Source organism: Trichechus manatus, unplaced genomic scaffold, assembly GCF_000243295.1.
Source record: "Trichechus manatus latirostris isolate Lorelei unplaced genomic scaffold, TriManLat1.0 scaffold00065, whole genome shotgun sequence".
NCBI lineage: Eukaryota > Metazoa > Chordata > Mammalia > Sirenia > Trichechidae > Trichechus > Trichechus manatus.
The window spans coordinates 13,466,995-13,480,088 of NW_004444001.1; the positions used below are offsets into that span (position 1 = coordinate 13,466,995).

A 13,094-nucleotide genomic window follows, 5' to 3' on the forward strand; every position below is an offset into this window, starting at 1 on the left:
AAAAAAAAAAAAAAGATAAAAGCCAAGCAGAGCTGGACACCCCCAGAATTTCTGACCATTTTATTTTGAGCATCACATCAAATTTGTAATATCAAGACATTGGCTGCTTGGAATTCTCTAGATCTGAGGAGAGGGGAGAAAAATATATACGAAGAAGAAAGCTTCAAAGATAAGCCTTCCACAGATTACAGACAAAAATGTCTGCAGTTATAGAAATTCAGTCAACTCTTGCATTTCCTACTATCCTCTCTGATTTAAAGAAAAAAACAAAAGCTTGTTACTAGGGCAAAAGCAGAGGCTGTTTTTCTAGTTGGTAGATATAGAGATTGCCAAGGCTAGACATGCTGACTATAGGACTGGAAGGAGGCAAGCTTAGGGGACACTGGGAAAAGGAAAAAAACAGGCAAAACTTAACCCAGATGCTGTCTTCCCTAGCACCTGCAATGCAGAAGACGGTGCGCGCTCCACATTCAGTCCCTGGACCACAGAACCTCATCTCCTTCCCTCACAGTGGCTATGTCTTTAGGCTAAGACCTCCATCTACACAGAGGAACCAAGAGCAAGCTGCCCATTTATTTAGCCAGTAAGTAGTAAATGAATTGGCATTATATGCAACACAGTTGGGATTTAAAAACAAACAAAAACCATTGCCATTAAGTTAATTCTGACTCATAGAGACCCTACCGGACAGAGTAGAACTGCCCCATAGGGTTAAAATTGAGATAGGTATAGGGAAATACTCCTCTGTGCCCATCGTTAAAGATTTACAGAAGAGCATGTAAACCAAGGCAAAACCAAGGACATCAGCCAATGTGGCAACGCCAGCATGAAATATAAACACAACCTATTTTAGCCTGAAATGTGCCAGGCCCGCCCAGCTCTATCACGCAAGTAGCTCAACTTTAGTGCCTCAGTGTCCTCACTGGTATAATGGAGATAATCATAATACCTACTGTCATAAGATTGTTTTGAGAATTAATTGGTAATACAGGTAAAGTAGATAGAACATGGCTGACACATAGTTAACCCGTAACCAAACTCGTTGCCGTCGAGTCGATTCCAACTCACAGTGACCCTATAGGACAGAGTAGAACTGCCCCATAGAGTTTCCAAGGAGCAGCTGGTAGATTCCAACTGCTGACCTTTTGGTTAGCAGCCAAGCTTTTAACCACTGTGCCACCAGGGCTCCTGACACATAGTAAGTGCTCCATAAACGTTAGTTATTTTAATTATCACTCCCTCCACTTATTCTACTATTTTAGCTTCATTCCCTTGGGATTAGATAATCTTGTAAAATTCCCCAATTACAACGCGAAAATCCATTCCCTGAGAAGTGTGTCAGAGACACCAGATTTTAAAGAGTTGTAATCCTGAAACATACCCAGCCGGGCTTAGAGCATACTACCAACATAAATAAATAAATAAATACGGCTGTATGGCAATATGACTTGGAAGAGAAAAAAAGGCCAGCTGGCATTTTCAAAGATAGATTTAAAATACAAACTGAGTATACAGCAAATGAGAAAACAAGAGAAGATAAAGAATTTACTATTGATTAGTACCGTTTAGACAACTGGTGCAGAATTTGAACGAGCATTTTCCTGAGTGTGTCTCCCTGATCTAGTCCTACAAAATGTTAATGATTCTATGGTCTAAAACAAGGATGGGCAAACTCCAACCTCGGCCTGTTTTTGCATAGCCTGTGAGCTAGGAATGTTTGGGAAAAAAATAAATCAAAGAAGACTAGTATTTTGTGACACATGAGGTTTCTATGAAATTAAAATTTCAGGGTCCACAAATAAAGTTTTATTGGAACACAGCCACACCCATTCCTCTAGGTATTACCTAGGGCTGCTTTCGCACTATATAGGCAGTGTTGAGCAGCTGCAACAGAGACCATATGACCATATGAATTACAAAGGTAATCAATGTGGTTAAACTTATGACATCCCTAGCTGAATGTCCACTACTGAAATGCAAATTTCCACAACCAGGGACCCGTACATATCTATATTAAAGCAGCATAAATAAACTCCAGTGCTGGCAGGCTTGTGGGGTGGAAGGCACATTTACAAATTGCTGAGAGCACTATAAATTAACTCTTTTGGAACACAATCTGGCAATATGCAGCAAGAGCCATAAAAGTGTTCATTCATTTCCTTTGACCTGGCAATTCCACTTTGGGGAATACACCCCATGGAAATGAGGCAAAAGGAAAGAGTAATTGATTTGTACAGAGACAACTATGTTAATGCTGCTTGCAGTGGTAGAACAATAACAACCCAAGCATCCGAGAACAGAAGGATCCACTCAACACACTGCCAATCAGAACACCATTAAAATGGTATGGCAATACGACCATTAAAAATGGCAAGCATGAAGGCACCTCAAACGTACTAAATGAAAATCTAAACTTCAGGCTCCTCAATCCCACCCACTGCTCCCCTAGCCTTCCCCTTCGAAGCAATCAGACCACCATAGATGGCTCAAGCTAAAAGCTCGGAGTCAACCTTGATGACTCCTTTCCTTCAATCCCGTCTCCCCACTCATATCCTCACCATCAGTAAGCTGTCAGTCCTCACTCCAAAATATCTCAAATCTGTCCAGTAATCCTCATCTTCACTGCCACCACCGTAGAACCATCATCTCTCTCCTAAACTACTTCAAAAGATTCCAACTGGCCTCTTGCTTCTAGGAGTCCTGATGGCTCAACAGTTAAGCAATGGGCTGCTAACTCAAAGGCTGGCATTTAGAACCCATCCAGTGGCTTTGTGAGAGAAAGCCCTGATGATCTGATCCTGTAAAGATTACAGCCTTGAAAACCCTATGGGGCAATTCCACCCTGCCACATGGGGTCACTATGAATGGAAAACCGACTTGATGGCACCTAACTACCCTTGCTTCTACGCTTCCCCTTCTTTAATCCATTCTGCATACAGTAGCCAAAGTGATCTTTAAAAAAAAAAAAACCTACTTCCTAAAGCCGTATTATAACCCTGCTTTCCACTGCACTCTGAGTGATATCCTGACCCCTTCACACCTTAAAGCATCTTATATGATCTAGCCCCTACCTGTCTCTTTACCCTCAAGCTATTACCCGCCCCCCTTCCCCTTCCTGCTGTCACAGAGCACCAACCACAATGCACTTCTTTCTATTCCCTGAATATGTATAGTAGATTCTTTCCTACCCCTGGGCCATGCCATACGCTATTCTTCTCTACTGATAGTCTCTTTCTTCTGCTCTTGGAATGGCTGCCTCTTGAATGTCACTCCTTCTGTCTTTGCTGATAAACCATGAACTCCAAGAGGCAGGGACCATGAATAATCCTTCAATATCGTAGTATTCCCAGAATCTAGCAACATCTGACATTTAGTAGATGCTCCACAAATATTTATTCAATGAATGAAAAGCAACAGAAAATAGCTACACAAAGAAAAAGAGCACAGGCAGGTACATACACATTAGTTTTAACTATACATAAATGTCTGTACACTGTCAAAAAAATAGAATTGAATTGGGAAGACACAAAAAAAGAATTCTATATCCACTAGTTTTCTTCAAGTCTACCAATTTGCTTAATTCTAAAATGTTCTTTCTCAATAACTCGAATCTTCTTGAGTTGTATGTAGTTCATGGTACTGAGATGTAGCTGAAGTTCCAACACCTTCTAAACTTGTCTAGAGTGAATAATAGTTTAGAGCAAGAGCTTCTGGAATTCATTCAACAATCACTTACGGCTTAACTACTGTGTGTTAAGGCATTCAGCCAGAAAAACAAAGATGAATAGTACATCGTCTGTTGTCTTTGAAAAACTGAAATGGAATAACAACTTCGGCCCTGAGCATTCTAAATGAAGAGAGAAGCACACACAATCCTTGTCCATTTTGTTATTTTTCCTGGACCAGGTACACAAGGTTTAAAACCAAGAGGAGAGACCATGGACTTCTAGAAGTAAAGGATGACCGAGGATTGAATAATAACCAGGCAAAGTATTCTGGGAACCTGCGGCCATTTGCCTTTCAATCTCATTTTCCCTTTTCAACCCTTCCCATCTCTTCTAATTCTAGTTAGCCTGACCTGGCTGTAACTAGGATTAAATCAGATGATGGTTTTGTCCCAAAGGTTTTTTGGGAGACCAGAACTCTAACATCTTTTCCAGAACCAATGATTCAACAATTTCCTCTCATCCTTTACCTCTCTATATTCTACTCAGTCTCAACAATCTATAAACCAGTTGCCATCAAGTTGATTGCTACTCATGACAACCCCAGTAAGTAAAACCCAAAAAACCAAACCCGTTGCCATCGAGTTGAGTCGATTCCAATTCATAGCGACCCTATAGGACAGAGTAGAACTGACCTGTACGGTTCCCAAGGAGCAGCTGGTGGATTCGAACGGCCAACCTTTTGGTTAGCATCCAGACTCTTAACCACTGTGTCACCAGAGTTTCCAAAGAGATGTTTAAAAACTTGTTTAAGAGAATACTACAAGTGAATGTGATAAACCACACAAACACATCACCTATGGGACCACTCGTGTCATGACATTAAACTAGTTTCTAAGAGACCTGAAATTAAAAGTTAACAAAAGGAGTAATGGCAACAGATGGTGCAAGCCCGTGCACATATCCTATACAAATAATTACACCGGCAGCAAAGAAAACCCTAAAAGGTCCTCAAGTTCTCAGGATGAGTTGAAACTACATTGCTAAGCAGAATCCATGTTACACTATTACTCACTAAGCAAATATTTTCCAAAATGATCCAAGTAGCAGGAAAGCAAAGCATCCATTTCTTATTTATAACACTTCAATTTGCAGGAGTTACCTTTCCATCTTAACCATGGCACCATTGCCTGTCAGAATCACATCATAGGAAAATGCATGCCAGTGACTCCATGCCCTCCCCCTTCAATCCACATACACAGGTTGCTCTTACTTCATAACTAGTAGTTTTGGCTGAACTTCCTAGCACCATCATGGAGCAGAACTGCTCACTGGATGGAAAGACAACATTCAACTCTCCGGCAAAAGTATTCCCTTAACAGGAAGCAAAATTCTGGTAAATTAAGTTTACCTGTCCCCTATAGGGTCGCTAAGAGTCGGAATTGACTCGATGGCAATGGGAGTTTTGGTTCTACCTACAACTTGGCAGAAAGAACAGTGTGTACAAAGCCACACTGATCTAGATTTGATCTTCTCTAGAGTATTTGCCAGCTGTGTGACCATAACCTCTCTTAAGCCTCATTTGCTTATCTGTAAAATGGGGCTGATCCTACATCCACACAGACTTGTAAGACTGCAACATTTCCTTTAGCAGCCAGGAGCATTAACCATTTGCACCACCCAGAGACTCCTTCGGTACTATCTCCAGTTGCCAATAAGTTGACTAGAACTCATGGAGACCCCATGCGTGTCAGAATAGAATGTGCTCCCTAGATCTTCAGTGGATGATTTTTGGGAAGTAGATTGCCAGGCCTTTATTCCAAGGCACCTCTGGGCGAACTCAAATCTTTAACCTTTCAGTTAGCAGCAAGCACACTAACCATTTGCCCCACCCAGATAGTCCCTTTGGTACTACGTTGTTGTTCTTATGTACCATAGAGTCAATTTTCAATCCAGTGACTCCATGTGACAGAGTAGAACTGCCCCTTAGGGTTTTCTAGATTATAATCTTTATGGCAGTAGATCATCAAGTCTTTCTCCTACATAGCCACTAGGTAGGTTCAAACTGCCAACCTTTTGGTGAACAGCCAAGTGCTTAACCATGGCACTATCAAGACTCTTTCCTTGGTACTATTATTAAAAAAAAAACAACAAAAAAAAAACCAAATCTGTTGCCGTCAAGTCAATTCAGACTCATTGTGACCCTGTAGGACGGAGTAGAACTGCCCCATAGTTTCCAAGGCTGTAATTCATCTTTATGGAAGCAGACTGCTGCATCTATGGAGCAGCTGGTGGGTTTGAACCACTGACCTTTCTATTAGCAGCCGAACACTTAACCACTACACCACCAGGGCTCCTTCCGTGGTACTGTATACCTATTGAATCCACAGCTGCTCTCATGTGGCTCCAGTATATTGCTAGAGTAGTCATAGACACTCCTCTCCTCTCTCTTATATCCATTAAGCTTATATTTCCTCTTCAAAACAGACAGATTTGTAAATGCCTCCAAGGGACGAAGGTGCCATAAAGCAGTTCTGGAGGCAGAAGCTTAAATGAAGCAAATGGAAAACTATGTAGAGATCTGCCCTGTTATGACTTAGCTTACAAAGCCACCTCCTTTTTTTTTTTTATTTAAACTTTAGGATAAAACCTTAAGATATAATTTTTTTTAAGATACAATTTTTAAATATTCTAAAGAAAACAGGGCTATAGCTTGGTGACCACTCACCCACAACCTACCCAGCCCCACCCACTTCCGCCTGAGGTCCCTCTGGGCGTGACTTTCTCAGCACTGCAAACATCTGTTGTCTCCGAGGCCAGGGTGCTGACGTGTGAAAAAAAAAATTCAGATAGCCACAAAACCAGGGATAATGACACATTCCTGGTGGCCTTTAGCAACGCTCAAGAGAAGTGAGATCACTTATTGCTTTGAAACAACAGCCTAAATATCAGAGAGTCCCACCCCTCTACAGCCCGGAGTCCACACCTTCCCACCAACAGCTGTCAGGTTCCTTCAGGGTTTCAACCTCCGGCCAAGCTCCTCTCCTCGGATTCAGGCTGGAAATGGGAGGTAGTAGCAAAGCCAGGTGGTAGCATACAAGCTAATTTAAGGTTCCTGTTAATTTTTTTTTTATTATTTGACAAATATAAACACTGGGGCAAGGCCAGTATTTATTCATGGTCTCTTCCTTATCCCTAAAGAATCAAAGCTCAGCAGCTGGCCACCAGCAGCAGCAAAGCCCAGCCTCCTGCTAATGCCAATTGGGGTTTCAACTTTGGGTACCAAGCTGACTCCTACTATGGCTTTGGTTTTTCATCCTCTCAAACAGACATATCTGCATCTAATAGTCCAGACTGGTTCTGCTCCAAATGGTTATCAGACACACGCCCAAAAGGCTTTGAGATAACCTGGGCTTCTTATCATAGAAGAGAAGGACCTCAGTGTTTCAAGAAGTTGCCAGTGACCTGGCATCACCAAAATGTGCCAGGCCAGCTTGGGGGAAGAGGGCCAGCAGGGTATTCATGCTTACTGGAAAATCAGAATTGCATTTTACACAAGGAAAAGTCACTCAATTCATACTGGCCCCTGAACAGTCTGATGATGCATCTGACCATTTCTCATCACTAAAAAGAAAAAAAAAAAAATTTTTTTTTTTTTTAAATAAAGTTTGCTTAAGCCAATTATAGCTTACATGCTTTATAAAGGGCTGGCTGAGTACAAAACCAATTTTCAACTTGCCTACGGCATCTCCAAAGAGGTTTTACCTCTTATCTTTGCGGATGGCATAAAGTGCACAGTTAAGGTGTGATGTCTGCTCACTCTGATCTACGATACAGAAAGGACACAGACTGCCTGCTAGAGCCAGCTCGGTAGCTCACTCCTACCTGTCCCAGTCCAATAAAGACATACCTGGAGACAGGAACCGTCTGAAAACTATCCTGGAAAATATGGCACTAATTGTGCTTACCATGACCAGCTTGATAGACTTTGTCCAAATTCAGCCAGGTGGTTGTTGTTAGGTGCCGTGGAGTCAATTACGACTCAAAATGATCCCATGTGACAGAATAGAGCCGCCCCATAGGGTTTTCTTGGCTGTAATCTTTAAGGGAGCAGATCTCCAGGTCTTTCTCCACGGAGCTGCTGAGTGGGCTCGAATTGCCAGCCTTTCAGTTAGCAGCTGACTGCTTAACGGCTGCACCACCAGTGCTCCTATACCTACTTAGTCTCTTTTTTCTCTCAACTTAAGGCAGGATGAATCCTATTATAAGGAACTTTCTTCCTGATTATTTGGTCTGCTTGTATAGTTTATTTACACTGGAGGTTTCTTTGTTTTGGATTGGAACTAAGGCAGATTCAACCTTTAGAAGCAGTACAACAAGAAAGCTTGGTCCCGTTCTCTACATTTTGATTGGAGTGATGGGAGACTTGGGGAGTAAGTCAGGAGTCCTACATTCCAGTAGGGTTCTGCTCTTCCCATTCCCTTGATTACGTCGCTTTCCCTACCCAGGTCTGATGTAGATAGATCATCCTGAGATGTGGAAGTGTTTGCTTTCTCTGACTTTCAAAATAACAGCCAAAGTTACTTCAAGTGTTTTGAATATTTTAATATAAATCACTCTTTGTATATAACTCTGTATATAGTCCATTCTTCCCCTGATTACATATAAGCAAATGAAACCCCAACCAGCAGTACTAATGGCTATGTATATTTTAAATACCATATAAATTGTACCTTGGGGACAAGATCCAAATTCAAACTCATCCCTGTGTTCCTAGGACAGTGCCTGGCTCAGAAAGGGTGCTCCATGTAGCTTAGTTAACATCAAAAATAAATCACTTCCCCAATCTAGCTTTTTTCCCCTCAACCAAGAAAATATAGGATGTTATATCAGTTGAGCTTTACGTTCCCTTCCAGCTTTGACACACTGGGATTGTGGAGTTAAGGTAAATAGAAAGGGGACAATCTTTTGGATATAAAATTCAAAGCTGTAATTCTAATTCAAAGGTCTTCCTGAACTTGCCAAAGTCTTGACATGATCCGGGACTTCACCCCTCACCACACCACCCCATGCCTGCCTAGTCAACCAAAGTTCAATGGCAACATACTAGGAAATTAACTTTATAAGCAAAGGTCTGAAGGTGGCACTAAGCTAGATGTCCAGTCTCAATGGCAGTGACAAACATAAATACTTAATGCTTTCTAGGCATGAATATAAGTAGGCAGGCTCTTACAGCAAATGGCCGTCTATCTGGGCTTCATAATACAAGCAGAATAGCAGTTTCCAAAACTTTAGAACTCATTTCCTTATCAATTATGGCTCCCTTCTGACTGCCAGATTGCCAACATGACATCTGTCCAGTGCAAGCTCCCTAAGAGAAAGAGGCCATCTCTGTGTTGTGATACATTGGGCAAGCCCTTTTAGGGCAATCCTTAACACTGACACAAACCTAAAGGTCTCATTTGTCTTGTCTCCAGACATTTGGCCTGGAACACATAATGTTTTGTCTTTCAGTATGTGTTTTAGTTTTCAATATCAGGCAGATGCCTTGACTCATCAGAAACAGAACTGCAAGGGGCAAGAACACTTCCTTCCAAAGACACTCATGTAATTCTCAGTTATGTTCTGCAACAAACCAAGCCATCAGTCTCAGCTTTCCCCAGTGAGCCTTCTCTGTTGGTACGTTTCATCACCTAGCAATTGAAGGTTGTGAAACAGGCAGTGAGACACAGGAGTGAGGAAGAACATGAGCTGAGCAGTCAGGCAGTCCTGGGTCCCAGTCCCAGCAGCATCATTTGCTAGCTGTGTGGCCCAGGACAAACCACTGAAGTTCTCTGACCCTCCATTTTCTCATCTGTAAAATGGAGATACCACCTGCTTCACAGAAACGTTGGGAATAAATGAAATACTGTATATAAAGTACCTGGCACATTATAATTGCTTTCTCTCTATATATATAATATTTTATTATATTATACATATATAGGTGTTTTTTAAAGCTTATAGTAAGCTCTCCTTTATACAGCTAGCGTGTTGCGACAAAACAAAATGTCAGAAAAACAATAATATAAATATTGTCACACACACAAAAATGTTGTATTTGAAGGAAGGGGGTAGCTGAAAGCCCCAAAAAGCATGACACGTATTAAGGTTATTATTTGTAATCTAACTGTAATATGTGAATGGGTCACTAATTCCTCCACTCCCACCCTAGTAGTGTCCTAAGCACCCTGCCATGTTTACCTGCGTTCCAGTACCTCCTATCTTTCTGTCACTTTCACATGACCACAAATCCCAATGGGATAAAGAATCCTTAGAACAACTTTATGAGATCATTATTTTACACTTTAACAAAGCCTGTCCTGAAGACTGGAGCATGTAGAGTAGAGATGGAAAAAAAAAAGTACATTTCCTTCCCACCCTGGTTGGGGGTTATAACACAGTCCCTGAAGATCCCTGGGGTGCACCCTCTCTCAGTCACCCTGCAGAAGGAAGGAGGTCATGCCATTCCATGGATTTAAGTGGAGGCTTTTTATTATAGCTAGCCAGGGAATAAGGAATCCGATACTGGTTAACACCTTGAAATTGATCTTACGTCCCAGTAAAAATTTCATTTTTTATACAGTCAACCTTAAATTCTCAGGTCTTCAGTTGCAAACCAAGTGCATAACTTTTAAGTAAGCTCATTTTGATCATTTACAAAAGGAGCTGGACCCTTTCTTGATTTTTTTGGTTAAAGCAACCTACTCTTTGATTTTATGGAGACCTTATTTTAAGCACCTATCTTACACTAAAAGGCAAAATAAGTGGAATATTGCATGCTGACTCAAGATTTAATCTGAAAGTGGCCTCTGTGGGGAGCATACTAATCAGATAAGTTAAAAAAAAAAACACTGCTGTCAATTCGATTCCGACTCATAGCAACCCTATAGGACATAGTAGAATTGCCCCATAGGGTTTCCAAAGAGCGGCTGGGGGATTCGAACTGCCGACCTTTTGGTCAGCAGCCGAGCTCTTAACCACTGTGCCACCAGGGCTCCATCAGATGGGTTAGAGGGACGTGATAAACATGTAGCGGGGTAGAGTGACAGCTCTAAGTCCTTGGGGAAGGAAACTTGGAGACAGATCTAACTCCACTGATCAATGATCAGAATCAGAATTCCATGGACTTGTATGGAGCTCTCCTCATCAAGACTGTTAATCCAGGTTCATTGCCCCAAAGAGACTCCCCACCACTGCTTACCAGCCATCACCCTTGTTTCAAGGATACAGAAGCTGACTTACCAATGACTTTACCCGCTTTACAAATGGACAGAAGAGTCTCTGAAGGGAGACTGGGACTTGTCTCATTATAAATGCTAACGGCAACAAACTTTTTAGTCTCTCCCTTGCCTTTAAAACACACACAAACAGGGAACCAGAGTGTCTGTACAGTGACTATTCCGGTCATAGCAACTGCATTGCCCTGGGATCTAAGCAGATCTTGGCCAGCCCGGCGCTGAGCCTTTTGGGGAAAGGAGACAGCAAGCCTGCCTTTCCTTTACACAGCCTTGCCATGAAGGCAGGCTCTTGTTTCGTTGTTTGTTTTGTTTTGTTTTTGTTGTTTTTAGCTGAGAATCTCCACTCTTCCCCGCGGCAGGGACAAAAGATAGGCATGGACACTTATAGTGTCTTAAGGGTTTGATCTTAAGTAAACCTTCTTCCATCTAACTCCCCCCTCCTTCCGTCACCCCCTGAAAACATCTGGAAAAAGAGTGAGGGATCTGGGGAAGTTGGGGATAAGTTTTGGGTCAAGGGTGGTTTCAGGCTTTGACCAGGTGTGTGATGGAGATCTAGGTACAAGGCACGCCCCAGAGTGGATGTAGCTTGGGTGGGGAAGGAACCTGCACCATCGTGCAGGATCACCTGACCGGCCGCAGGTAAATGAGGAATAGGGCAGCCTGGAGAAGGATTTGGTCTTCCTTTATGTGGCTCTTTCCCCCTCACCCTATTCGAGTGCCAGTGCACTGGCTGGCTGGGAGCCGGCGCTTTGGAGGCGCCTGGGAGTGGGTCTAAGGGTTTTTGGCCTGCAGAAACTGGGACCCACCTGAGCAAAGAGGGAGCAGAGATGAAAGAGGGATAAAGGAGAGGGCGGCTGGCGCCCTGCTGCGGAATGCTAGGCGCCAATGCACCCGGCGGTTTCCGGTGTCCGGCGCGCACCGGTACCACTCTCTCCACTGCCGTAGCATCCGGACATGACACTGCAGCTGCAACAAAGCGGCGGCCGCTGTCAGCCCTCCGCGCCCCTCGCCGCAGCCCGGGCCGCACACCATGCGAGGGGCTGCGGCCAGCCAGTGTAGGCTGGCGGACCGCTAGGTGGGGCGAGTAAAGGAAAAAGCCCGAAATGCGCAGGGAACCGGGCGGCCACCTCTAGCGCCTCCCCCAGTGCAGCCAGACTGCAAAGAAAACAATTCCCCTTCATTCCTGAACCCCACCGGGCCCTGCGGCTCCCGCAAATGACCCCGTAGGAGCCCTCGGGTGTGTTGCCTGCTCTTGCAAGCTCCCGCAGCCTTGCCGGCTCGACCCCGCGCCTCCCCCAGCCCGGGCCCGGGGACCCGCCCCGCGCTGGGAGAGCGGCTGGCTGGGCTCCCGCGCGGCCGCCGCCCCCGGTCTCCCCGAGCACTTACCAGGAGAAGCGAGCCCGCGATCATCGTGGCTCCGGCTCGGCCGACGATGCGGCTGCAGGAGGCGAGGCTGGCGGTGGTTCTGCTCGCAGAGGACCCCATGACTGAGCCGGCGGCTCGCAGGGGTGCCCGGAGCGCGGGGTCACCCGGCAGCTGGAATTGGCGGGTGCTTCTGCCCAGCGCCGCATCCACCGCCGCCTCCCGGGCCGGGAGCCCATCTACCTCCAACACCCCATGGGCACTGCGGCAGCCAGGCAGAGGAGGGAGGCGGTGCAGGAGGCTCCGGGGGCGCTCAGCACCTGTCCAGCGGCTCGGTCGCCCAGGCAGGGAGAGGTAGCCGCGGCTGCAGCCCGCGCCTCCCGGTGCTCTCCTCCGACAGCGGCTGCGGAGAACCAGGGAGGAGGGCTGGGCGCGAGAGAGCAAAAGAACAACTTCCCATAGCTAAGTCTCCAGTCTCTGCCAACCTCCCTCCTCCGCTGCCCAGACTGGCCGGCGAGGGACTGAGCCGGGCGGCCGCCGGGCGCGGGGACACACGTGGTGGCGCCGAAGGGGCGGGGGTTCGGCCCTTTGTGATGTCACCCGGGAGGAGGCTGGGCTCTTTGTGCCGAGGGAGAGAAGAAGGCGTTCCGGGTGCAGCGGGGAGGGTGAGGGTGCCTCTTGGCGTTCGCTGAAGAAATTGCAGCTGCTTGTAACCCCAGGAAAAGTGCTGCGAAGTTAACATCACTGACCCAAATTTACTTTTTCTCTTCCAAAGATGATTTTAAGT

At 44.9% G+C, this 13,094-nt stretch overlaps 1 protein-coding gene across 1 annotated transcript in view; it reads right to left on the bottom strand.

Annotated features, from left to right (window-relative positions):
* TNFRSF21 (TNF receptor superfamily member 21) overlaps nt 1–12,873 on the bottom strand; it is a 77,590-nt gene extending 64,717 nt beyond the window's left edge. Inside the window, exon 1 of the mRNA XM_004379534.2 lies at nt 12,332–12,873. Coding sequence (XP_004379591.1) covers nt 12,332–12,430 — 99 coding nt within the window. The 5' untranslated portion in view covers nt 12,431–12,873. The remainder of the gene's footprint in view (nt 1–12,331) is intronic.
* Between the last annotated feature and the right edge of the window lie 221 nt (nt 12,874–13,094).